At 38.7% G+C, this 27876-nt stretch overlaps 1 protein-coding gene across 2 annotated transcripts in view; it reads left to right on the forward strand.

Annotated features, from left to right (window-relative positions):
- Positions 1 to 27876, forward strand: part of NELL2 (neural EGFL like 2) — a 134607-nt gene that overhangs the window by 24053 nt on the left and 82678 nt on the right. For both annotated transcript variants that reach the window (XM_077178886.1, XM_054631332.2), the window contains exons 4-9: positions 6238 to 6411; positions 6520 to 6616; positions 8346 to 8418; positions 8584 to 8666; positions 9665 to 9793; positions 10975 to 11077. In XM_077178886.1, coding sequence (XP_077035001.1) covers positions 6238 to 6411; positions 6520 to 6616; positions 8346 to 8418; positions 8584 to 8666; positions 9665 to 9793; positions 10975 to 11077 — 659 coding nt within the window. The remainder of the gene's footprint in view (positions 1 to 6237; positions 6412 to 6519; positions 6617 to 8345; positions 8419 to 8583; positions 8667 to 9664; positions 9794 to 10974; positions 11078 to 27876) is intronic.

A 27876-nucleotide genomic window follows, 5' to 3' on the forward strand; every position in this document is an offset into this window, starting at 1 on the left:
GTGAGACCTCAGTTCTTGCTTCTGGCTCCTTCTGAGCTCCCATAAGGGCTGTGGAAAGGCCAGCTGGGAGCCTTGCCTTGTCATCAGCAGTAGCATTGGATGGGCTGGAGGATCTTGCTTTTGCGATGGCCATGGGCTCTTGGATCATAGCACTAAACCCAGCAGAAGCTATGAACACTGCAGTGGGGGTAAGGCAAGATTTTGCCTCCCTGATTTGGTTGACCTCAAAATTTGGGAGGTAAGCAAAGAGGTCTCTCAGGTGAGAGGCAGGGTCTTGACTTCAAAGGCTTCCAGACCACAGCAGTCCCAATGAAATCAGATGAGGGGCTGCAAGGAGTTGATAAGAGCAATATCTTACTGACACACGTTTTTTTCCCTGCCTGCTTTATTAGTTTGAATCAGGCACAGACACTGAGTGGCACAGTTTTGGAAAGGATTTGAACAGCCTCACGTGCTTGTTTCCTAACTTCCACTTCCACATCAGGGTACTGCAGTCTCACTTCTAGCTGCTACCTTGTGCTTTCTGTGTGGAGAGAAGCTGTGCAGCAGTAGCTTGTGCAGGTGCATGTGTGTGGATGATGCCTCTCTGCCCTGCTGTTATCTCTTGCCTGGCTGTTCTCTCCCATGAACATCCCAACAGGGAGGGTGTTCCTCCATGCACGTCCCAGTGCTGGCTCCATCACCTGAGCACATCGTGCATGCACCTTCCTCCTCCACAGCTGTTCTCCATATCTGTCCAGTACAAGGAGCAGTGCTGTGCTGGAACAAAGCTGAAGTGCATGAGTGTTTTTGTGGTGGAAGAAAATAAACAAGAGAGATGTAAATGCCAGAATGATCAGTTGGTGTCTGACTGGGGTGTTTCAGAGGCATTTTCCTCACAAGGTTAATTTCTGCTCTGCCTGGTTTGGAGCAGGAACTTGTATTTTTTTTTTTTTCCACCTTAGACAAGTGCCCTGAGGATTGACATTCTCCTTTTTTTTTCTCTCCAGTTGATGCAGTGCTGATGCAGATTTGTTGGCAGTGCCTGCCAAGGGCTTGCTAGTAAACCAAACGGTGCCCAGGCTGGAGCACTGGCTTGCTGCTGTCCATTTTGCATAATTGTTAGCATCTTCCTTGGCATGCTTTTGTCTCCTGCAGTTAGTACCCTTGCAGATGATGTCAGGGCAGTCTGTGAAGCAGCATTGGCCCAGGCCTGTTTCCACCAGTCAGTGTGGAAAAGCCCACCAGTTTCAGGGAAAAAGTGTGAGAGATCATCAAGATGGATATGAGTTGAAGTGGAGCGCCAGTTTTATAATAGAAATTTGAGAGAATGGTTTTGCTGTTCTGCTGTTTATATAATCTGTGTCGATATGGATCTTCTAATTTTTGAGCTCTCGTCACTTGGGATTTCTGCTTTCATATAGGTAATAATCATGGCATTAAAGATATTTGAGAAAGTCTTCCAGAGAATCTTATATTTGCTCTCTCTCTTTCTCCCATTTTAGCAAGGATGACATCCTAGGCCCCACAAGTTTTGCTGTGAGAATGTTTATTTCTGTCAAAAGATTTGGTTTTAATGAATGGATCAATGTTTTTGAACAAAAATGCCCTAAATCAGAAAATGACAGTCTGCCTTTAAAACTACATTCAGCAAAAGGAAGGGTGAGAAATTTAATTGGTGGCATTCCTGCCCATTGTGCACTTGCACTAAGGGCTACAACTTATCCAGAAAAGCAAAGAAAAATTTTTAACTAATAATTCCCTGATAAAAATGCTAGTCTTCTCTTGTCTAGGTAGAGCTCTAGATGGAAAAGGATAAAACCAGTAAGATCAAACAGTAATGTGAGTGAGAGGTGGGAACTATTCTTACAGCTAAAATGAAGCTACCAATTGACTTTTCATATAGCCATAGAATCATTTCGGTTGAAAAAATTATAATCTGTCTGGGGATATTTTGGTGCCATGTTGTTCTAGGGGATGCACTAAGCAATAAAAACTTGTACTTAGTGTTTCATAACACTTAGTGTTACTTCCAAATTAAGTGTTCTGAAAGATAGAAGAATAAAACTCACGCTCCTGACCACCCAGTCATGATACCACAAAAAATAGCAAATAATGCATTGCTGAATGTGGTAGTGCTGCATGAGTTGCTTTTATATCTTCATAATCTACTCCTAGCAGGATTGCTTGCTGCTATTGTGCAATGAGGCCTACTTTGTAGGATCTCCTTTTTCTTTTTTAATAAACAACAAAAAAAAGGCACAACTTTGATAGCAAAAATCTTCAGATAAAGATTTTTTTTATAGGTAATGGAGATAAGGATTTTAATTTTTTTTTCTTAAGTACATATTGCTCTTTAATTTTATTTATTTGCCTTTTTTTCAGTATAGGCCAAAGAGCCATGAAGAAATATTTTAGCATTATACCTATAAATGTGAGTAGGAAAAGTTAAGAAACCCCACCACCCTGTTATAAATTCATAAGCAGCAGACATGATATTTTGCCTTTAGCTTCTGAAGTACTTGTCTACATGGTGTAAATGCAAGTTGAAATTATTAGTTGTGTGGAGTAAGTGTGTGCATTTGTTGTGTGAGAAAGGATGCCAAATGAACAAGTGAGCCATCCAAGACCTGGCGTTGCCAACACTGCCTGTTAGCTGGAATGGCCATAGCTCCCTCTTCGCAAAGACTGCTGCTGTGGGCACTGAGACCAGCTGGTGTTTCACCCCCTGAATCTCTAACTTTTTGCTGTACATCCTGACTTTTACTTCAGAGTCTCCCTTGTGCTCCTCTGTCACCTCCCAAAGAGCAGGTGGTGCCTAGGCTGGAGTGACCGCATGCCCTGTGGGGATGGTCATTAGAGCTCCACAGCTGAGCAGATCTGCCGAGTCCCAGCTCTTACCTAGAAGTTACAATAGATCAGTGCTGAGCAGCAGAGCAAGCATCACTGTTTTCTGTCTCAGATTCCTCCAGGGCATTCAAAACAAATTTCTTCCTCTTACAAAGACAGTCAGTACATTAGGGATCACTGGCTGGCTGGTTTCCAGGCAGAGCAGCTGATCTGATGCTGTGGCCTTGGCTGTTGCCTTTGCAGTGATTGTGCACACACAGAGTGATCTACAGAGATGTAGCAACCTTTTTTTCCAGGTTGGCATTTTCTTCTCTGCATGTTGAACATAGCAAAACATAAGCACATATCATCTCCCTGTGAAGTTAAATCCAAGTTTAACACCAAGGTGGGTGTGGTTGTTTGGGGGGACTTAAAATCAGGTAGGCTGGTATTGATTAAACAACAGATTTTAGAAAGAGAGGTGCAGGTTCTGCTGTTGTGTTGGGTTTCTCATTGTGGTTTATTTTTCATTCCCAATAGTCATTTGCCTTCTGCAGCATAGAAGACCTTGGAGCTGTTGGGAGAAGCAACAGTGATGTTTAAAATGGGATATCTTTGGCTGCTGCTCTTACTGCAATGACTGGGCTGGGCTAGGCTGATGTGGACAAGGAGCTGGTGATTCAGCTGATGAGGTTCCCCTGAAGCTTTTCAGTAATGAGATTCTTGGCCAGGAGAAGACTGCAGTACAATGCAGTTACTCTTTCTTTTGGGAGCAAGTCCTTCAGGAGTTGAGAGCACCCTCCTTTTTCTCTCAAATGATGAGTAATCTGGACTGTACTGAGAAGTATAGAGTGGTTTTGTCACCAGACATGAATTTCTAAAATCCAGGTCTGTTTGTTAATCCTTATCATATTTTCTGAAAGATTCTTCCAAACCTTTGGAAACCATGTATCCAAGTGTTAGAGCCTCATGGATGGAACAAGAAGCCTCACTGTGGGCAGACTTTGCACTTTCACTCATATATGTTTGTCACTGCTGAGTCTTGTTCTATCTCCTGAAACTCATGAGACAGAACTGGGTAAGTCCAGGCAGTTAAACAAATGTAGAAAAGGGGAATAGCAAGCACAGCATTTTGTAAAAAAATTGAGTAGAAATGATTCACTTTCACGTCTGTATTTCAGCATCATGGCATTTGTTCAAGCTGAAAGCAGTATTGCTTTGGCTGTCATTTTACTTGCTTTTCTAATTGTGTTTTGCTGCTGCCTCTACAGATTATTAATAAACCATAAATGATTCTCCTAATAATTCTCCTAATGGCTGTTATTTTCTTTTTCATTTTGATGCATGTTTTCTCATTTCAAAGGTAGTTATATTTGTTAGTTTACCAAATGGAAGAACAAAAGATATTGTCTGTGAATATCAAAACAGTGTGTTAATCACCATTAAAACAAAACCACAAAAGTGTCCACAGTTTCTGTGCAGCTTTGTGTAGGAAAATTTTCTTGCTTATTACAGCATCATTGATTGCCAGCATCCTCTCTCAGCAGTTCTTAATTCATGAAATTTATACAGCAATGTCTTGTTTCTATTGGAAAATCCATGGTTCATCTGCAGAGATTTCATTATCTTACATGCATAAGGGCAACACAAATGTTTGTTTTATACCTTCTGTGGTGACTGTATGTCTAGTAGTGTAGTTTCTTCCCTGCCTGCATCTTTGTGTGCTGCCATCAGTTCTGCTATTGACTTGGAATGAAGGAGAGCTCTTAGTGCTACCAGCAGGTAATGAATGCTTCAACATATCCATGCCTTTTGTTTTCCATTTATTTTCTGCAGCTGGGTGGAGACCTTTAAAAGTTGCTGGAGGAGTCAAGTTCTCTAATGTTCCCCTTCTCTTTTGGGTTGAGAGTAACCTTATTTTTATCCTTGAAGCTTGAGTTATGAAGGAGGTTATTAAGTTGACTGATGTCCTGCTACTGTTGTGCAATTTTTCCAGCCAGGCCTTCAATTAGTTTCCACTTCTTGCCAATGCAAAAATTATTTTTGGGTGATGAGGAGGTAAATTGATTATAAAATTTATATCTGACTCTAGTTAACTGCTTTCTTAATACTGGGGAGGAAGAAGAAATTGTCCTTTGCTGGTTTTGCAAAAAACTAGTTGTTTTTGTGCTGTTGCTAGGTATGTTCCACTGTGGAACACCCTGAAGGAAGCAAGAATGTGCAGTAAGCCCAGCCTTCTCCTAGGGATGATGATTGTACAGGATAGTTTTGATTTGGTCTCATTTTTACTCTTCAAAACCACAATCATTGTCTTTTTCTATTCCTTAATATAGATAGTCTGTTAAAGTAAATGGCACCACCCATGACATGCACTCAGCTTACAAGCCACTGCCATGTCTGATTGCAGATGTAGCCACAAAAATAGACAAAAAGGAATTGTCCATTCTCCCAGTTGTTGTGTATCTTACCCCATCTGTTATTCTCCTTGCTCTTTAACTTTAGGTTGCAAATGATTGTTAGAGAATCTCTATTTCTGTTTCTCTTTCCTGTGTAAAAATAATTTTCTTGGGGAATTTTAAAATGAGAAACTTAGTACTTTAAAAAGACAAACAGTTAGTCAGGCTTTTTCCCAGAAGATGTCCGACATGTGAGACAGCCTGTCTAAGAACTGAGTTTGGTTGTGGAGTGCTTTTTAAATTGAACAGCTGGAATTTCACCATCAAAGCTTGTATTTGCAATCTGCTAGATGCACGTAGCACAGCTGCACTGCTGGCTTTTTGCTGAATATATATCCATATTTACATATATATGTGTATACATATATAGATGTGTATATATGTGTGTGTACACCCACCCTGCAAATACACATACTAATTTAACAAAGCAAATAAATACACATATATAAATTGTTCTGAGGAGTTAGCATTTCTTGATTTTATATATTTTTGGAGAAATTTTATTACAGAAAATGAAAGAAGATGTAACAGTTCATATAAAAGCCAACAAAGCAGTGTTCAGTCTCAGTCTTTACTTCCCTTGGTAATTACTAATGATGTGGCTACTGCAGAACTTGGGATTGTCTTTTGTGCATTCAGACCTTCAGAGTATTCCTACTGTGCTTTCATTGTATCAGGCAATTATTTATAATAGTGTAATTCAGATCATGTTATGGAAAATGATTTTGTTAGAGGAAAACATATTTGGCTTGGAATCTTGTGTAGTTACATGAAAGTTTGAACCTGCTATTATTTGTAGCTGAGAAGTGAGATGCAGTGGAAATCTGAAAAGGGTCTACTTTTGCCTTTGTATCTGCATGTTTTTCTTCCTTTTTTTAAATAGTTCTTGCATGATGATGAGAAGATGTCTTATGTAAAATGTTGCTGTGCTGAAAAGAATGGTTCATGACATGATGATGCATTTATGGTACAGGTACCTGGAGCTGGAAAGCAGCGGTCATCGAAATGAAATCAGGTTGCATTATCGTTCAGGCAGTCATCGCTCCCACACAGAAGTGTTCCCATACATTTTGGCAGATGATAAATGGCACAGACTTTCCTTAGCAATCAGTGCCTCTCACTTGATCTTACATGTGGACTGCAATAAGTAAGTAAAGAGTGCTGTTTTATAAGAAGTTGTCACATTTGAAATATTTGAGCTCTGAGTAAATTAAATGATAACAACCTGGGATTGTATTTTCCTGTTCCTTTTCAGAATTTATGAAAGAGTTGTGGAGAAGCCTTTCATGGACTTACCTTTGGGTACAACCTTTTGGCTGGGACAGAGGAATACTGCACATGGTTATTTTAAGGTATGCATTCCCTGAAAGATAAAGTGAAATAAATTATTAAAGGGATTGAATCATCTTTCATATGATGAGAGGCTGAGAGATTTGGAATTGTTCAGCCTGGAGAAGAGAAGGCTCAGGAGGATCTCATCAGTGTGGATAAATGTGAGGGAAATGAAGATAAGGAATCCAGACTTATCTCACTAGGGCCCACTGACAGGCCAAGAAGCAATGGGCAAAACCTGAAACACCTCCACATCAGAAAACAATTCTACTGTGAGACTTGTCAAAGAAGGACGACTATGGAGATAGTCAGAAGCTCCTTGGACACAGTCCTAGGCAATCTGCTGTAGCTGGTCCTGCTTGAGCAGGGAAGTTGGAGCAGATGCCCTCAGGAGGTCATCTGTTTGTGCTCAGTCAGTTTGTGCTTCTGTAATCATAATGCAGCTCTTGGATTGCTTTGAAATTGCTCTTTGGCCTTTGCTATTGGAGAGCAGCGTACTGGCTACTAATTATATCTTAACTAAGCATGTAAAATCTGCCAGCAAGCATGGGATCTATTCTTCTGGGTGAAATCATCCCTTTCCAGACACCATAGTTGAATTTCATGCTGAAATCTCCCTGAGTTCTTAACAACATGCAGCTCTGCACCTCTGTAACAGACATGTAGTTTCTCAGCATTTTGCAAGCTTTGTGGAAGGATCCCCATCAGAATTTGTTGTGGTCTAACCCCAGCTGGCACTACCTAGCCACTTGCTCACTTCCCTCCCTGGTGGGATGGGGAAGGGAATTGGAAGGGTAAAAGCTAAAAAATTCGTGGTTTGAGACAGAGTTTAATAGGTAAAGCAAAGCAAAACAAGGAATTCATTCACCACTTTCCATAGGCAAGCAGGTGTTCAGCCATCCCCAGGAAAGCAGGGCTCTGTAATGGTTACTTGGGAAGGCAAATGCCACCACTCCAAACGTTCCCCGCTTCCTTCTTGCCCCAGCTTTAAATGCTGTGCCTGATGCCCTATGGTCTCAGATATGACCCCTTCTTTGGTCAGCTGGGGCAGCTGTCCTGGCTGTGTCTCTCCCAAATCCTTGTGCATCCCCAGCCTCCTCTCTGGTAGGGTGGTAGGAGAAGCAGAAAAGGCCTTGCTGTTGTGTAATTTCTGTAGCATCCCAGTGTTATCAGCAATGTTTCCAGCACAAATCCAAAACACAACCTCATGCCAGCTACTTTTCTGTGAAGAAAATTACTTCTACTCCAGCCAAAACCAGCACAAACTCATTAAGGGTTTGCATTAATATATTTTTCTTGACTCTAGTTTCTTTAGTCTTCAAATATATTTAAGAGTTATAGCTTGTAAAAAATTTGCATTTTATTTAAAAGAGTATTTCTAAGTAACTGAAACTGCAGCTGTTTTCAAATTACTTTTTAAAGGTCATTTGCAAGCTTTTCTGCAGTGACTAACTAAAAATAACAATGAATTCAAACCCACCAAACTCTTGCCACATAATTATATCTTGACATTTAATCTTATGTCTCTAAAAATTATTCAATACGCCTGTACATCTATCTATTTTTATTTCTACTTATTCTTCTATCACTGAATTGGGTCCAGACACAAATCTGTTTATTCATAAGTATTTTTTTTAAATCAGGTAATTTTTCTTTGTGGGCTTTAATGTTTTACATGGTGAATGAAAAAACATAATTTTGACAGGTAAAAAGAATGTATCCTTTTGTTTTCTCTCCACTAACACATAGGGCATAATGCAAGATGTGCAATTACTTGTCATGCCTCAAGGATTTATTTCTCAGTGCCCAGATCTTAATCGCAGTAAGTCTATTAATTCTTGTATCATAAAATGAAAGGTGTGCTTTTTACCTTCTTTCTGTCCTACAAGCTTTCTTAAAACCTTGGATTTAAGTGTATTGTTTGTCAACTTTGGCATGATTGAACCTATTGTGAATTAATTTATTAACATGTATTGTATTATTCCAGCATGCCCAACTTGTAATGACTTCCATGGACTTGTGCAGAAAATTATGGAACTGCAAGACATTTTAGCAAAAACATCAGCTAAGGTAATGTTTACTAGGACTCTATTCATAGAAGAAATTGGGATTGCCAGTCTTTATTTGCTGTATTTTTAGATTATTCATGCTTGTATGGCTGTGTGCAGAACATCCCTGCATGGTATGTTTGCGTCTTTATATATCTCTGCCTAATTTATACATACAGATTCTCAGTTCAGAGAGTTTTCTTGTGTTTTAATATTTTTATAGAATCATGAATTTTAATAGTAAAGAGCATCCAAATCCCTGAGCAAGGAAAGGGCTCATAGATATCCAAACTCTACCTATAAGGCTAATAAATCAATCAAACCTAGAATGAAATAGGTAACTGTGTTTATTACAGCAAGACTTACCAAGACTTTTTAAGACCTGAGCTGCCAAAGGTGTGTTCAGACAAAATATATGCAAGACAAGGAACTAAGAATCAGGAACCAAACCAGGACTTTCTTCTTTCTTTCCTGTAGAATATTACACCAAAAACATTCATGTGTTCAGGTGAAAATAGACTGCTGTGATTTTAAATGTCAGTTCTTTAGATATCTGCTGGAATGCTGTTACCTAGCTGCTTTGATACACTAACGTTAGAAATGCCTTGGCTGAAGAGCAGAAAAAATTACTAATGTCGGTTCTGAGCTTATTTGGCCCCTCTGTCTGCGAGTACTTTATGTGGAGCAAGATTCCTGATCAGTGTGCCCATACAAAGATGAGAAATGAGGAGCTGTACCCATCTTGACCTGCTCATTTTGTTTTATGATGTCCCTGATGTCAGGTTGATAAGAAAGATGAAATTCATTGTGTCTCACTTCTCAATTTCCGTCTCTGAATGGCTGGTGGTTTAATCATGTTTTATTTAACAATACAACATGATTAAATTGTTTTATTATGTCTGATTGTGTTTTCCTAAATGTATTCTCTCATCTGTGTACTGGGGACAGTTTGAATTGTGTTTTTACTAATTTGGAGGCCACTTAAAAATTCAAAACCATTTTTGTGAACTGTAAATACAGTTGTCTCAAGCTGAGCAGAGGATGAACAAGTTGGATCAGTGCTACTGTGAGAGAACCTGCACAATGAAGGGCACAACCTACAGAGAGTTTGAATCCTGGACGGATGGCTGTAAGAACTGCACTTGCATGGTATGGCTATGGTTTGAGTGGAGAGTCAGGAACACCAGTGTTTCCTCTGAATAGGTTTATTGAGAACTTCCAGATGTATGCTAGGTACTAGCAACAAAGAAGTTAAAAATCTGTTCCAAATCTAAGGAATAGTATTAATAAATACGCAGGTGCTAGGGAATATACTTAGATTTCATGTTATTCCATTGCACTGAGTTGCAAACAGTTTCTCTGGAATTTTAATTCCTTGCTTTTTGTCTCTAAAAACACAGCCTTTTTCTTAGCAAATGATTTAATAGATCCCTTGTGCCCGATTTCCTTTGGTTGCCTTTGGTTACCTCTCAATAAGTAATAAAAAGTAAAATGTCAGGGTCATATGCAAGCTTTGTTATATTACCAATGAAAAAGATTTGGTGGATGGAAGATTCCCCAGTATCACAACTCCATATCTGATTGCAAGTATCCTTCCAAATACTAAGCTAGGGTGTCTGTATTGCTGTCCATTCATATAAAACTCTTTAATTCCATTTGAACTCATTAAGTCCTTAATCCAAAGGCCATTAGAAGCCAGTGAAAAGGTGGTTGTTGTGTGTACTGCACCTTAGATTGATTTACTGCTATCTATAATTGGCTAAATGGGTCTCTTTAAGCTTAATATTTTTTTTTACCTTTATATTTCTGGATGGGTTTTCATTTTTTCATTTTGCTTTTAGTATTTTATAGCATCAGATCTGACTGATAAATGTTTAAAATTCTTTGAATTTAGAGTTAAATTCATTGCATATTTTTGTCTTGGATTTTTCTCACTGCTATAATATTGTTAGCTTTTAGACATACATTCTCTCTAACAAAAAATCAGACACAGAGTATTGTTCTGTGCAGTTGTCATTTCACAGTAATCTGTCAGATTTTTCCTGATTGGCAGAATGTTTTGCCTCCAAATAGGTTTGCCTCTGAAAAAAAAAATTAATCATTATCATCTCAGTGAGCACATCATTCATGTTAAAAGATTATATGTGTGACATTCTGAAGGTATGGTTTCTGTTCTTGCAGTTATTAAAAGACCCACATTAAACTATCTTTTTTTGGACGTTGTTAGAAAGTTCATTGTGTTTAAAAATAGATTTTCAAGTTCCTGTGTTTGAGAACATCTCTGCTACTGCTAAATAAAACCCCCAGCTAAGCACCTTTTGTTCTCCTAGAACGGCACTGTGCAGTGCGAGGCTCTGGTTTGCCCCCTCGCTGACTGTCCTCCGAACTCTGCCCTGGCCTACGTGGATGGCAAGTGCTGCAAGGAATGTCAGTGTAAGTTTCACTGTTGTGCCTCTTGCTAATGAATGCTTTGAAATCTTAAATAATATGAACCTTTCTGTAAGTATGTCAGTGAAAGAACTGGTCATTAAATAGTTGGGTTGAGGAGTCAGGGAACTTAGACTTCAAACTTTCAAGTGTTCTGGGGAACTGATAACCAGAAGGTCTTAATATTTCATGTGGGATATTTTGTTTCAGTTTAGTTGTGTTGTTTTTATTTAGAACACATATTTATTTTCAAAATTTAAAAAGAAAAAAATATTTGCTTACAAAGCTTTCTGCAGACTTCCATTATCTATGCTTTAGACCAAGCTGCTACAAATTCAGGAACAATTGCCTGATGTTTGACCAGGGTCTCCAACACCTTTATCACATGAAGAGTGTACTACCAACCTTATGTTATTGAGCTTAGAAATGGAGGTTCAGATTTTTTGATTCTTCTTCCTTAGTTAAGAGAAAAGAAGAAACCAGCAAAACCCAGACACCTAGGGGTGCTATTTCACAAAAGGTCATTAAAGAATTAAAGGAAAAAATGGAAAAAGGTGATTTATTTTGTATTTTAGGATTGGACACATTATTAACTTTAGGTTTTATGGTATTCTGGTTTTGTTGCGAGTAGAGCCAGAGAAGGGGAATTTCAGGTTAATCACTATCTAGATGGTCTATATATAGTATTTCAGATTGATTATGTATGTGTATTCCATATGTGATAGCTAGTTATTTCAGAATGGTGAAATCCATTCTTAAAATTAAGAATGAGATGCACACACTTCTTTATTCTGTAAATGTTGAGATTTTTCTGTGTGGTTTCATCACTGTTCTGCTGCTGTATAAAACTTCTTACAGAGTGTAGAGAAATACATAACTGGTTAAAATGACATGTTTTAAGATAAAACTCAGGAAGACGTTTTGTACTCCATTGATCTAGCTCCCACAGGAGTTTATTAATATTTAATTGTGTTAGAAGTTACACAAACCATCCCTTTTTATGAAACCTTATTAACTTACTCAAGTAGATTAATTCTAATTAAGAGGAAATAAAAATTCAAATACTTTTTTTAACCAGCTACACAGAATTTCCATGCATATTAGATAACTCAGGGTAATTGGTAATTCAGGAATGTGATACGTGTGGCATTCAAGCCTCTTGTTGAGGCTATCTGAATCTCTGACCATGTTGGCAGAATTTGAAAACCTGATCCTCTGAAGTTTGTTTTTGTAATGTACTGCCTGTAAATTGAGTTGGGAATTCTCTATTCGGGTGTTAGTGGGGAAGCACTCACATCATATGACTTCTTCCAAAGTTGTTTTTATTGTAAGTCTTGACAAAAGTCAAGAAATGTGAATGAGCATATGGACACTGACCTTGTCAGAGAGCATTGATACTTCTTTGAATTAAGATGCAGTTCTGGTACAGCACACTGATGTCTGAAATTTCCTGTTTGATATTCTTAATATTATCAAAGTGTCTTAGCTTTGAGTGTTGCTAATTTGATGCCAGGACATAATTCAATTTATAGCTAACATGAAAACATACCACTTTCTTGACAAACTACCAGAAAAATAATTAGATCAGAAAACATAAATAAAAATTGCTTTTGACATTTTTTTCCTAATTTCATCTAGATTATTTAAAGTGACTTTAAAAAAATAAAAATCACACAATTTTTACAGTGGCTGGATTCCTGGAACCAAAGGACAGAGAATGTGAATTGGAGTCTCATTGACAGGGTAGTTAAGTTCCAGTGAAACAGTGGAAGTTAGAGGCAATGGAGGCTGCATGACTCTCACTTATTCTCCAGGCCAGATTGGTGGAAATGCTAAGTTGTTTCTGAGTTCATATACATATGCCAGCTGTATTCTGTCTTCATGTCTTTGGGTCAGGGTCTGAGCTGATTGAGGTCAGTGTGCTTGTTGAACTTGGTTTTGCTGGAGGGGTTCAAAGCTCAGTGGCTCCATTTGGACAGGTTCTGAGAATAACTTAATTGTTTGCAGTGCTCAGAACAACAATAAGAGATGTAGCTTCTGACTGGATAATATAGAGTGAACACAGATGGCTTATAATTGGGAAAACAGCTTAGGGGGTTACCCCCAGTTAGGGAGTGTTGCTCATGGAGCCATAGCCTTGGTTTTGGATAAGCAATCATAAGTGCTGAGAAAAAATGATGCCTGATAGACTGTTCTTTAGCTGGATTTAGTATTTGTTTCAAGACAGAACATGTATGGATATTGATGCTTCCCCTGGTATTTATCATCTCATACCAGATGATGGGCTGTTTCTGCCAGGCTGTTTGAGTAGAAGTGCCCAGGCAGTGACAGCTGCTGGAACCTTTGGCTGTGTCTCACTCCCCCAGGGCTGAGTGCTTCCCTCCACACTTCCTTTCTTCTGCTGGTGTTAAAACAAAGCCACCAAAAATCAAAAGAGTGATGTTGGATTTAATGACAGCTGGCAGAGAAGAGTTAAGAGTACAGCACTTCTGGCTGCTTCAGTGACCAGCAAGCAGGCTTTCTGGGATTTTTGTTTCTTTTTTTTTTCCTGGTTGGGGTTTTTTGGTTGGTTTTATTTTTCCCCTCAGTGACAGAGGATGGAGTCATTCTGCATGGTATTAGGCATGTAGAATTTGGGAATACAATCTGAAGTGGCTTCACTTATACTAGTAAATGAAATAGGGCAGGCACAGTCCTGTGGCACTTGTGGCTCACATGGCTGAAGTCTCTTCCCCTTTCCCCCCCAGCAGATTATCTGCATCCAGATGGTTGGCTGGGAATGGCCTCTGATCAGGGCTGTGCCCCAAGCTTGTGCTTGGCACTGCTTCAGAGCATCTTGGCTGGTACAGTGTGACACGATGCCATGATGTGTGCTAACACTCAGACTGCAGAGAGAGTTACACACCATAACCAAGCATTTTCAAGCCTGCTGCCATTTGCTGTTTCATTTACCTGATGGGTTTCATTTACTAGTTGTGGACATCACCAGTTTGGCTCTCTTGATAACAAGCTGCAGGGACTGGCTCCTCCAGAAGGCACTTGGTGCTGAGAGGGGCTGGAAGGGATGGGATTAATTGCCTTCTGGAAGTGGACAGCTCCTTCCATGGCTTTGTATACAGAGCCCAGGTGATTAGATCAGATACTGAACTTTTAGACAGCTGAAGTCGTGAGACTAATCTTACATCAGTTACTGTGATGCATATCAGGTGTGTAAGATAGGAATGGAAAGTGCTGGATTTTTAAGCTTGATTCTGGCATTAAACTGTTGTGCTAAGAGACTTTCCCATGCTGCCAAATCCTAGGAATTAAATTTCAGCCCATTTACATTTTGGACAGCAAAGCTTTGTTTTGTCTTGTTCGATGACATTTTCAACACTGTGGAAATTTCAGCACAATTGTCTATTCATGTTTTTCTTAAATGTTTAGTTCAGGGAAGAACACTTAGTAAGTAATGGTTTAGATATTTTTTTAAAAACCAATGTTACTTTGACTTTTGTTCTTTTTGTAAGCCAAAGGAAAAAAGCTGCAAAGCAAACAAAAACACAAACCCTGATCTTCTCTCTTAACTCCATACCTTTGTTTCAGGCCATTCAGACAACTTGTACTGTTTTGTCTTGTGTGAAGGTCGATGCTGGTAGCATGGGGAATGGCAATGAATGCAAATTATCACTGTGTTTTCTATTAGCTGTAATGGGCTCAAAGAAGCAGCAATCTTCTGGGGCAGATGAATGGGCCATTGTGTTGGATGTATGTTTCAGCTGTAGACAATGCAAAACTCAGTCCAGCTGCCATAGCATACATCTTAGGTCAATGGGAGCTTCCTGTGGAGAATTGTTTGGAGCTGGAAGGAAGAGACTACTTTTTTCTATGCTCAATGCAATTTTAAAGAATTCTGAGAAGGTATGTGCAAAAGATCATTAATTTTTTTTGTCCTCTGTGGAGACAAATGCTTTGTGTGGTGATGGGTACCAGTACAAATTGAGGAGAGATTAAGCTTTCCTACTGAACCTATAAATATTGCTTTAGACCACAGGCTTGGCTTAAGAAGTACAAGGACAAGTTCATTTATTTTAAGTGAATTGTGGAAGGACTGCCAATGTCTTAGCAGCTGAGAGAATTGGTGCTTGGTCAGCAGATCCTATTATGGTAATGTTTTCATTAGTCAGTGTATTAACACCAATGCATCACCTCCAAAAGCTATATGCATTCTTTTTAAAATGGAACTAGTGTATGTTAAACAAACTAAGTAATTTTTGTTATTATAATACCAGAAGTGATATTTGTGCCAATATCTGGTGCAGTAATAATTCCCATCACCAAAGACTGATTTACAGGAAGCAATTGCTCTCTTCTCATCACTCTCTTCCTCACAGTGACACTGCAGATACTTATTAACCTAACAGCAAACTATTTAAATCCATCCCAATAGACTCCAGTAGAGGTTAAAATCTGAGCCATTATGCTCAAATCTGCAGGCTGTGATTTTTCCTTATAGCTGTTTGTTTTGGTTTTTTTTTGAGACAGGATACTTGATGGGTTTCTGGTGCATTGTAGCCAAGTTCTCAGTCTAACACAAGTATTTTAAGCAACTTTGAGAAACATTAGTGTTGTATTGGATCAGGTCACAGTTCTGGTGTTAGCAGGTGTGGAGAGAGAGTGTGTGTAAAGGGGTTCTATAACTTGGATTTTTAATAAAATAATTAAAGCAAATATCGACATTGTAGCTCTTAATAACATGCATGGGTTTCTGGTGCAGTGATCTGTCTTGCTATCTTGCAGAAACTTTTAATTTTATGATTAAAATTAAAGGGATTTCTCATCTTGCTTTTCATAATTTACCCATTTTTTCCCCCAAACTCTTCTGCAAACTCCAGCGCTTGTGGTCTACTGACACAGAGAGAAGGAGCTGTGAAAGCCCATCTGCTTCTTCTTTGCAGCAGCAATTAAGCATCAGCAAGAGTGCAAAATTTTAATCTAGAAACTTAAGGAATATGGGTTAAATTTACTCTGAAATTCATAATTAATCCAGGTAGTTTCAAGCGTTGTGGACTTAGGCCTGTGCTGTTTACCAAGTTCCATATTTTTACAAAATTGCCACTTTTTCCCCTGGGCTTTCATCCTCTAGCCTGAGGTGACTTCCATCAGTAGCCAAGTGGGGTGCCAGCCCCTGCCTTGTTCAGCCAAGTGCTGGAGAAGTTTCTGCATTCAGTGTGGCACAGAGAAGAGGCTGCAGCTTGGAGAAATGATTAGTCACTGACTGAACAGGTCATCTCATCCTTGAAGTAAATCAGAAGAAGGGAAATGGAAGAGCAGCTCCAGCAGGCTGGCTGGAACATGGCATGAGTCTGAGGGCTGTGGGCAGCCAGCAGGCTTGGGGTGGCAGAGCAGGCATCAGTACTGCAGGAAGAAAAGGCAGTTTTTAGCAGTAAAACAATGATTTCTCATTTATCATAGTTCTTTAAAAAATGCACACTTTAGAATATAAAGGAGAAGCAACATTCTGGTTAATAAAAACAAATAGTTGCTTTTTGATTTTAAATACTTATTTGATTTTAAATACTTATATTTACAGAATATAAGTGCATACAGAGCATAAATTCTGTTCTTCTGAGGTTTCTTTTTAACATGAAAATTCAGTTAAATTAACTCACTTCAAAATAGTATTAAAAGATATCTTGACTATAGCCAGCACTAGATTGTTTCGTAGAGCTGTAATATTTACTATAACCTCCCATAGTCAGCATGCAGAACTTCTGAATGTTATTTAGCAGAATAGTGTCCATTTAGCCTCTACTTTCTGGATTTTCTGTGCTGAAATGATTCACATCAACCTTATTTTTCAGGCTTTTGAATTACATATAATGATAGTACCACACTGGAATGACAAATAAAAAGCATTTTTATTGTACTTGTACTGTGTTGTACCGTTTGTACTACTGAGATGAATTATACTGTACTTTACCAACTGTTTAAACCATTTTATTACTTTTTGTGATTTCAAAAGAAAGCCAGTATCCATATTCATTTAGAAAATAGGACAAAAATATTTTTTTTCTAATTAAATACTTTTGCAAGAGGAAAAAACACGTCCTTGAACTCAGGTAGGTCAATAAGATCAGTGGAGATGTTTTAGATTTACAAAGCTGCAATAGAAAAGCGCACTAGCTGCACCTGTCATGTGCGAATCCAGCATAGCTCCTACAGTGTCAGTCTCACCAGAGGGCTGAGGTTGGAAGGGAGCTCTGGAGGCCTCCTGGTCCCACCCTCCTGCTCAAGCAGGGCTGTGTGGAGCAGGCTGCCCAGGGCTGTGGCCACACAGCTTTTCAATATCTACACAGATGGAGACCCCACATCCTCCTGGGCAACCTGTGCCAGTGCTCAGTCACCCTTGCAGTAACAAAGTATTTTCTGCTCTCCAAATGGATTTTTGTGTGTCTGGTCTGTGCCCATTGCCTCCTGTCCTGTTACTGGGCACCACTGAGAGCAGCCTGTCTTTCTCTTCTTCAGTCCTTTCCAGCAGGAGTTTACACACTTTGGGAAGATCTCCTCAGAGACTTCACTTCTCTGGGATGTGTAACATCTCAGGAAGTTGAGACACTCTAAGAATGTCTTGGGGCCTTTCCTGAGCTCAAAGCCAGCTGAAGACAGTGGAAGGAATCCCCTTGGCTTTGGTGGGCAGGGCCAGTCTAACCCATGACCCAAGGTGCTCAGTCTCTGCTGTATTTTCTATTGTAAAGCTATAGAAATTTTCAAACTACTCTTACACTACAGCAATAGTTGGTTTATCTCTGTTAAATAGCCCATGACAGAATTGTTAGGGGATTTTTGCTGCTGAGCATGAAGTCTCAGGTGACCTTTGTTCTTTGTAAGCCTTGTAAGGGCAGTATTCCTCATCAGAAGGAAAACAGAGAATCTTTTTTGACTTGCAATTCCCCTCTGAGCAGGAAACCCATTCCTTGTATGTCTTTTGTTCTCTATAAATTAAAATATAGCTTACAGCATATTGAAATTTTGGACCTCTCAAAATGTCTTGTTTCCTTTCCTACTTGGTTTCCTTTCCTACTTCCCTGTGTTCTTTGAATTTTGTTTTTCCTTGTTACCAAAGGACTGGGGGGAGTCAGTGCCTGTGCCTGTCTTAGACTTTTCATGCCTTGAAGTGTGGCTTCCTCCTAGGTGAGTGGCCTTTTAGCTACTCTGGACCCCATGCATAATGGAGCTCCACCAGAAGACTCTAGATCTGGAGGCAGTGTATCAGTATACAAGGAGAACTCCAGTTAATGGTAAAATCATGTAGTTTTACTGTATGCCTGAGGAGTTAATACTAAAATAAAGTATGCTTAAGAAAATCCTTATTCATTAAAATACATTACACTGCATATGTAGCAATCTGCACTAAAGAAGAAAATGGAAACATAATATTGGTAACTTTATTGGTAGAGAATTAAAAATATTTTTTTTACACGGAGAATTTTGCTGTAGGCCATGCTATGCTTTCCTTATAACCTATTTTGTTGAGGTTGTGTGGGAAAAGAGCTAATATTTTCCATTCCTTTTTCATTATATTCTTACCAGGGAGTTCATAAAATATAAAATACCTGCAGTGTATTATTATTTTAGTTAATTTCCAGTGCAAATAAAGCATTAACAGATGCTAGATATGAATATATTTGCTTTCAGACAGCTGGGAGTGGACAGATTGGCAGTGTTCCAGCTTCTAATAAGTTGGTACCCTAACTTTAGTAATGCTGATTTCAGCAGAATTTCTTAGGTAGCTATGAAATAATAATTTAAAAAAAAGTTTCTAATTATAATTATAAAAATAATCTAGGATATGTAAACATTCACATGCCTGTGTGTTGATTTCAATATGTTTGTTCTCAGCAGTGATGTGCTTATGTCACTATATGTGTATCATTGATCTATGAGGTTCTTTTTGTTTGATTTGGGTTTTTTTGGGAGGTTGTGGTGGTGGGCTTTGTTTTTTATTTTTTTTTTTGCTTTATTTCAGGGTTTTTGTGTGGGGAGTTGTTGGGGATTTTTTTTTTTGGTCCCATAACCAGAAGCACGTTGCCAAATCAGCAGCTTGTAGCTCATGTTCTGGTTTTGCCTGGACCTTTTACTCTCTAGATCTTGGAAATACCTATAGTATCAGTAGCAAATGTCTTCAATGGGTATGTGCTGTGGAAAAAAAAGAGAAAAGCCTTAGCTGAAACCCCCAGAACTAAAGGTTTTGGACGAGGTCACAGAAGTGTGAGAAGTTGGAGTCAGAGAGTACTGATGGAGTAAAGGCTTTGCAAAACCCATCCAACCAACCAAATGGGATTCTTGGCTTGCACAATTTTGCAAAGACCAGTCTGCACTTGACATACTCCTGTTCAGAACAGGATTGCCACATTGATAAGGATTGTTTAGATGGAAAGCTGGCCTAGGGGAGACACTGGAAGGAGATATGGGAGTGTACAAGAAGGCATACATACAGTTTTTTGATATTGCCTATGTCTGTGGAATGAAAAAATGGAAGGTTGTCAAGGCTGAAACTCAATAAATAAATTATTGGAAGAAAACTCACCACAAAACTGTCAATAATGTGATCTTATTTCCCGTGGAAAGGATGGTAAAATATGAATGAAGTTCGTTCAGTGAGATTAATATAAAATGATGTACACTGTTACCCTTTATTTGTCTTTTTGTGAAGATAATGATTTAAACCCATGGCTTTCTGTCTTTTGGACTGCAAAAGTTTGACATTTTTTCAGTGGAAACATGTACTGAATTAAACCATCTACTGCTTGGTATACTTCTCTTAACTACTGCTTGCAGATATCTGAAGTGTGATGTATAGACCTCCAGGCTGTTATTGATCACTGTTTCTACATCTGTCAGCTCATAAAATATATTCAGCTTCAAATAATGGTCACTTAGTCCCATGTGAGACACAACTTTAAAATGAAAATCTTGTCTGATATGATGTAGCAGACCTTTATCCTGCTTTCCTCATCTGTTGCCTTCAAAAAGGTCATTGCAATCCTCTTTATTTGCAGAGTTTCTGCAGTTTGCTTTTGTCACTGTACCAGTCACAGGACTCTGGTGTTTCTGTAACTCTGTTCTGCCAATATAGAGAATTTTTACTAAGTTTTGCCTTTTTGGGTGTTTTGATTTGTTACCAGTTTCTATTAAGAAGAAAGCCCTGTTCATTTGTTTTGGAGGATGGCTGATTATCCTAAGCCTTTCTCTACAGGGTAGCTGACTAGTTTATTTTCACCTTCTGCTTGTTGAAATTATTTGTGTAAAATTCTGATTGTAAGTGAAAATTCTGGGTGTTCCTCTTCTTGCTTTAAATTATTTTCAAGTATAATTTTGACTGTTTTCCTGATTTCATTTTAATTTGTGACATTTTCTCAAAATCCCTTAACATTATTCTACATCTACAATTTTTTTCTTTTCCTAACAGATGAAAAAATTTGACTATATTAGTCGGTTTCCTTTTTTTTTTTCCTGTTGTCCAACAAAGTATCCTTTTGTTTCTGATATCTATGTATGTACTACACACATAGTAGTGTTAGAATTACAGTGACATTATTGTTTGATGCAATAAATCGGTTCAGAAAACACCTGGTTTCAGTTGTAAGATTTTCCCCCCCATCCTGAAATCAAAGCAAGTAAATATGCTTGAATCATCTGGAAAATAGGCACATAACCTGTTTTGTCTAGTAAGCAGGCACGTCAGGTACTTTGAAGGTAGGTAAGATGAACAGGCATGCTTGTCTCTATGTTGTTGTTATTTTGACAAAGACATGTAAATTCAGGTATTATTTCCTTTAGATGTCACACTAAGTTATATCCATATTGACTAAGGTGCAGTGTTTCTCTCTAGGCTAATTTTACAGTCTTGTAAAGGGGAATTTAGTTTTGTAGATGTTTTCATCATGCTTTATCTAGAAACCTTGTAGATCTTCAAGGCATGTAAAGGAGAAATGAAATCTGAGTATAGCATAGAAGAGATAAGAGTTTTGGGTATGGTTGTTGTGAATTTCTCAGACAGGCTTCTTAACAGTAGTAGCATATGACTATGGGATGCTTAAATGTTGTCCATTGTCTTCTGTAACTCTTTATGAACAGTGGTGGGAGTACAATGTGAGCCCCTAAGCACACGTTTTTCATTTTATTAACTTTGTAGTATTCTGTTGGTGAGTTGCCGTGAAGAAACATGGGAATAGATGAATACAGTAGAAAGTTAAAATAGACATATAAATTAATAAATCACATCCTTGGGGAATCACTGGTTCTGTCTGTGCTGGTCACTTCTTAAACACCCTTTTTTAAGAGGTGTTTAAGAGGAGCAGGCAATTCCAAAATGCTGGAAGTCAAGCAGGTAAGACAGTAGGGGAGCTTGACTGAAAAGGGACCTTTTGGATGGAGCTAAAGCCAAAAAGGAAGGTATATGCCCAGTGGAAGCAAGGTCAGGGGACATAGGAGGAATATAGAGATGCTGCTTGCCACTGTAGGGAGAAAAGTGCTGCAGCCAGAGCTCAGTTGGAGTTGAATACAGCTGCATCTAGATAAACAGACTTAACTGCACAGTGTGTGAATTCTGCCTGATGTTTAGAAAGGTCCTCCTAAGGACAATAGGAGTATTTACAGATATGATTTTTTAAAAATTATCAGCAACTATAAAGCTTTCTTTCACTAATGTTCCCAAGGAAAAAAAGGAGTAGTTACATTAACAGCTGCTATGAACTCCAGTTTACTGTTTTTCCGTGATGAATCGGAGTATCGACAGATACATTTGGGAGAAATTAGCTGTGACATAGCAGAATCTGTGAACATCTGCTCCAGCTACTTCTAAATTTTTAATTATTTCAAATCCTGAACTGACTTCAGACATGAAGTATTATATTGTTTGGGAATGCACAATGGATGATAGTCACTTCTAGGAGCCTTGGGAAACAGCATGTTAGATGCACATAGGTTTCTTTTAAAAACTGTCTTTTGAAAATTTCTAAAACTATTGTTAATACCTGATTTTTTAATGTTAATTTTTGGTTAAATATTATTAGATAATGAAGGTTGGGATTGAGTATATAAAAAATTGAAAAAGCCAGTTCGGTAACCAATTTTAATCAAGATTTCCAAAAATGCGTTTACGCTGCTGTCTGTGTTAAAAACCTTTTGCTGACCTAATGCTAAGGACTTAGCTTAAGAATGTTAAACGCAGTTATCTGGAGTGTTTGGGATTATGCCAGCTAATCCTGTCATTCTGGCTGAAGGGAGGGATGGAAGGATTGGCAGATTCCTTATGTGGGAACAGAAGTGGGTGGAAGAAGAGTAGGGAGCATGAAACCCTGTCAGTTGCTGTACAGAGCTAGATGCAGGTGCTTTGAAAGAAAGATCTAACAACAGCAGTGGATGTGGTGCTCGACTCCTGAGAATGTCTGAGCACATCAGACTGGCCTGCACCAAGAAGGCAAACGTGAGTATTGCTGTAACAGCCAGCTTAACCAGGGGCTGCGGTTCCTAGGAGAAGTGAAAGAACTTGGATCTGAGAGGAAAATAAATACAGTGAGATGGATGCCAGGTCACACATGCTGTGCCTTCACTAGGGAGGTGTGTGCAGCAAAGTGATAGTGCAGAATTTCTAGCTAAAACATCTGTGGAAACTGTTCTGGACCAAGGATATTCTGGTTGAGAATAAAAGCATCTGTAGGGTCCCTGATAGTTGCTTAAATATAAGTGTAGTCTGTAAGTACTTAAATAATATGACAAGCTGTCGGTCAAAATCCTCCATGACTGTTGAAGGTTGCTGTAAATTTTTGGAGCAGAAGCTGTGTGGAACCTTCCTTTAACTTGGAAGCATGGAAACATCACTTCCAAGTTTTCTTCACCCTAATAAATGCCAGCTTTACTATAAGGTGGTGGAGCTTGTAGTTTTGTAGCTTGCATAGGATCTTTTTAATGCTGTCAAATGAAACTGTCAGAATCTGGGAAAACGGTGCTGCTCAGAGAGGCACTTGCCTTTTACTGAACATGTTCACATCATTTGTGTCCACAAAGCTGCAGAAAGCCACCATCTCAGTTGTCATGTGCAAAAGTATGTCTTTTAAAATTACGCATAGTTGGAGCACTCTTTTTCTTAGTGGCAAATCTGGGCAAAATATCCTAATGAACGAAATACATTACTTGATTTTTCCTCTGCCACCTGTTGGAAGTATCTGGGGAGCAGAGTTAAATCTTGTGAGCACAGCTGCAGTAGGTGTGTGTCTTCCCACCCATGTCATGTCCATGGATGGTTTTAACTTACAATGGAGAACACAAGCCTCTTTCTATGTAATAAATTAATGCTGATTGGTGATACCTGTTTAGCTCTCATAGATTTCAAAATACTGACTCAAAAGTGTGCAAGTCTTAAGCAGTTTTTCATTAATTTCATAAATTCTCAATACTCAATCTGAATCAGTTTATTCAATTTCATCTTCCATGTGAATACCTGTGACTTGAGGCATTCCGGTGGGTGTATGGGTGAATTTAAGCATGTCTTGAAGCATAAGGTGCTCTAGGAAGGTGTCTAGTTTTCTAAACTCTGCTATTTTTCTCTTAACAAAATTTTCAGAAAAGTATCTTTTACAACTAGCCAGCAGTCCAGCTGAGAAAAGGTGGACCAAAGTACAAATTTCCCTGTCAGCATTTGATAAAATATCTATTAGCACCTTCACTAAATATAGCTATGTCACTGGTGTTGTGGATAGCTGACATAAGGAATTGATCAGATAATGTCAAATCCCATCTTTGTAGGGATTAAGCAGGCCTGTATTTGAATATTTGCCTTGGAGTTCTTTTTGTCTGTCAGATTCTTATGCTATTTATAAACCTTTAAGATAATTGTAATACAGTTGTCATTTAATTAATATTAACCTCAATTGCTTTTCCTCTCTTGACACCCTCTAAGGCTTTTGTCTAAGGTATTTGATTTTATAGTTTGACATTTTGCTCTGAAAGTTGTTTGGGTACTGGATTGACAACAAACCTGAATATAGTGAATTTGTTATAAAATGGGTGGGCATTTTGTTCACATTAGGCATGTCCAAGTTTTGAAAATGCTATGTATATAGTCCAAAATACTCCAGTTCTCTTTAACAAGCAGAATATGGTCCATTGCACTAAAGCCAAAGTTTTGCCTGTCATTCAGTAGAACCGTTTTGGCTGCTCTGTTTAACCAAGCTGCAGTTGCAGGGTGAATAGCAGTAATGCCCTTTTTAAGGGAAGCTGGCATCAAACACATTGTCCCGACTGGATCTTTGCTTACCAAGATACACCTCCATTTGTGCAATTAGTGTCCATTGGCTTTGATTGGCTGCAGCCTCTTTCCCAGACTCCCCTGCCTGGCAGCCTACTTTAAAAGTTTTACTCAGCTGTTAGGTCTATTTACCTCAGCTGAACTGCTGTCAATAGAGTTTTTAGTCATGTTTTTGCTGCTTTTTCAGAGCTTGGATTACCTGTTTAGTCTTTAAGAATGACTCAAGGAGCCTGTATTCCAGGATTGAAATGATTTCTATAGAAAGCTTCTCAACAACACCACATTGGGTAGATGAATTATGTAATTTCCTGGTAGCAGTTGATGGAAATATAGGAAATATGAGAAGTAGGGGAAGGAATTCAGGATTTCAGATTGACTCCTTGCCACTGTGACTAAACAGCGTGTTAGTGTTGGAGGTGTCTCTCACACTGTAGATACTCTCGAGTGATTCTAAGATGGATATCGAACAGCGACTTTGTGTTTTAAATGCAAGAGAAACATTTAGCCTTTCCAGCTAATAAGACATAAGACACAAATAGTAATTGGTTCCTTGTCATGATAAAATTTCAAATACTTTTTTTTTTCAGCTGAGGAAGCAGAAGCAGATATATGCAGCTTTTCAGCAGTGATTGACTGGAAAAATTTGCAATATATTTTTCAGCTTGAAATTTGGAATAATTTTGAATTGTTGAGGGAGATGGCATGAAATGAAGTAAGTCTGCAGCCTCACTGACTGCAGCAACAGAGGAGTTTGTGCTTTCCAGAAAATAAGCAAAGAAGAAATAATGCCCAAATCCCAAAGATAAATGAGAAAGGGGTGAGAGCCATGCCTAGTAATGATGTGGCTGTCAAGAGAAAGAAATTCAGGGAGGTAGTGATTATCTCTGTACTTGTAAGGATAGAGCCACACTGTGGTTTTGCGCTATGTAAGCTTGCAAAGTAGGATTAATGGGACTTACACAATGCCTAGGCCTTCATCTCTGAACAGTAGAAAATGTGATCAAAGAGATTCCAGGGAGGAGGTAGGAAAAACAAGTGAATGAGACAGGTTTGGGGGTTTTTCTGTGTGAGATAATTTGGGATGTGTTTCCTCCCTGCCAACCAACGAACATAAGTGAACAAAGAATGAGCCAAGATAGACTTAATTACCAGTTTTTAGGTTGTCCATTCATAGTTACTGACAAATTTCACAAAACTGCAAGTCCTATCTGCCACTCATTGGGCAGTTGTGAATACAAGAAATTAAAGTGGTTTGAGGAGTTGACCAACGTGCTGAACTTCCTGCTTTCCCTTGGTGATAAGTCTGAATCCAAACTAGCTGAGATACCACAGGGAAGTGTATGTGCATTCCTCAGGGGAAGGCATGCCCAATGTAGACAGTGAAGGTGCAGAATGCAGAAATGAGAAAATGTTCTACTTGACATTCTGAGAACTCAGTGAACGGATGGCAGGAGTTTGCTGGGTCATGGATCTTGCATGGACATTTCAAATAATTCAAAAGGAAAGTGTCATTTGGAGGCCAGTGGGAAGAAGGATTGTGGAAGAGAAGGGATGATTTCACAAACTATTAATAATTAATTGAACAGACACAACAGCAAGGGGGCTCCTGAAAGATTCTTTTTGCTGGAAGAACAAGGAGAAGATTCCATGTCATCACAATGTGATAATATCCTTTAGATAATACTAAAGGATAGTTGCATTATTAATACAGCTGCGTAAATGTAAGCAGACCTTGCTAATAATTTTTTAGACCCTGTACACAGATGCTTACCAGTGTAATATTTGATCACTGTCTGCATACAAATAGATAAAGAGTAGTCAAACTTCTAAGCAGGTTTTGTAGGTTTCCTGTTTCATCTTAGAAACCTCTGCTTTGAACAATATATATTATTTTTAGGTACTAGGGGAATGTGGAAATTTGATGGCAAGAGAAATGGTTGATGTATTTCAGCTGTAGATGAAATCCTACATAGGCAATAACTATCAAGATCTGGAACAGCTAATCATCAGGTAATGTCTTGACTGTGACTCAGTCTATTGAATGAAAGGACTTCGGAAGATGAAGGATGATATGCTTCCCCAGAGAGATACCAATCACAAACTAATCAGAGTATCCTGGGAAGCAGCTAGCCAAGCAGAAATTAAATCTTCACCGGACTTTTCCATTTACACAGTTCTAGTCCAGATGTTCATGTTGCTGAAACATCTTTATTTCTGAAGGAAAATAAAGACAGGAGTTACCAGCATCATGGGATGTTTACTGATTGTGACAGTTGCTGTCAGGAGGCAGGAGGAACATTCTGTTCCACACTACCTGGGGTGTGGGTGCCAATGTCTTAGGATGAAAAGGATGCAGAAAAATGTTAGTAGATTTGTCTTTCTAGAAATCTTTCTGTTTGTGCTTAATACTCACCTAACCAGATTATTTTAAAGTTTTTAGAAGCTTCGAGGTAGCCTGATGTAAATCTGCCCTTTACTGTTTGTCAGGATGCCTTTCAGTGGGCAGTGGAAGAGGAGTGGACTGGCAAGAAACGGGAAAAAGAGGCATTTGTGGCAGCATTGGGAAAAGAAAGGACAGTATTCACTAGCAAACTTACACCATCACAAAACCCACCAGTGTCTGTCATGATAACTAAACATGGAGCCATGGTTTTAAGAAGAAATACCCCTTTCGAATGTTGTCAGTGAGAGCAGCAGTCCATAAGAAGACATGCTTAAGCTTGTGCTTAGATTATTCAGCTTAGCAGGTTTACAATTCAGTTTCCATTAGTTCTTCTAAATTGGGCATTTATTGTTTGTTGGGTTTTCTCTCTTTTATCAGACATAGTTTGGTCATTCTATATAGGCAGGTCCCTGATTCCTGGAGACATTATAACCTTGCTGGAAAAACTACAGCAAAATGCTTGCATTGTTTATTTAGGAGAGTTCAATGGATGAGATATAATTTTCTTAGCTGCATGGTGGCCAAGTGTTGTGATGGTGCAGGTGGGCATGTAAGCTCTGCTTGAAATTTCTGGCAACCACACAGGCTTGAATCATGCACTCTGCTGCCGTGTTCTAACCTTTGAGAAACAATCCTTGGGTGCATGAAGATACATGGGAAAGGGTCAAGGGCCATCTGGGCAGAGCCATCTCTCACAGACTCAGAATTTCTAAGTTTTTCTTGTTTCCAAGACTTTATGGAGAAGAGCTGATTTTCTTGTTGAAAGCAAGTGTTTTTAATACTGTGTCACTGCATTAGAATGGCTTCATATGCAAAGACTTCCAAAGACTGTTGGTGAAATAAAAAATAGCTTTATGATTTCACACTAGGGTGGATGTTTTCTTTTGATGGTTCTTCTGTACGTGTTATTTTCTATGTTTCTTTGAAGAATCAGGTTTGTTGCCATTAATAAGGAGACTGGATTCAGTGGACTATATTTTGAGGTGTTTTTTTGTTTTACTTTTTTTTTTTTAACTTTGTTTTACTTTTTTTAAGATGCCTGGCTAGTCTCACTCATATGTTCAGAGTATT

This window comes from Agelaius phoeniceus, chromosome 5 (assembly GCF_051311805.1).
Source record: "Agelaius phoeniceus isolate bAgePho1 chromosome 5, bAgePho1.hap1, whole genome shotgun sequence".
Taxonomy (NCBI): Eukaryota; Metazoa; Chordata; class Aves; order Passeriformes; family Icteridae; genus Agelaius; species Agelaius phoeniceus.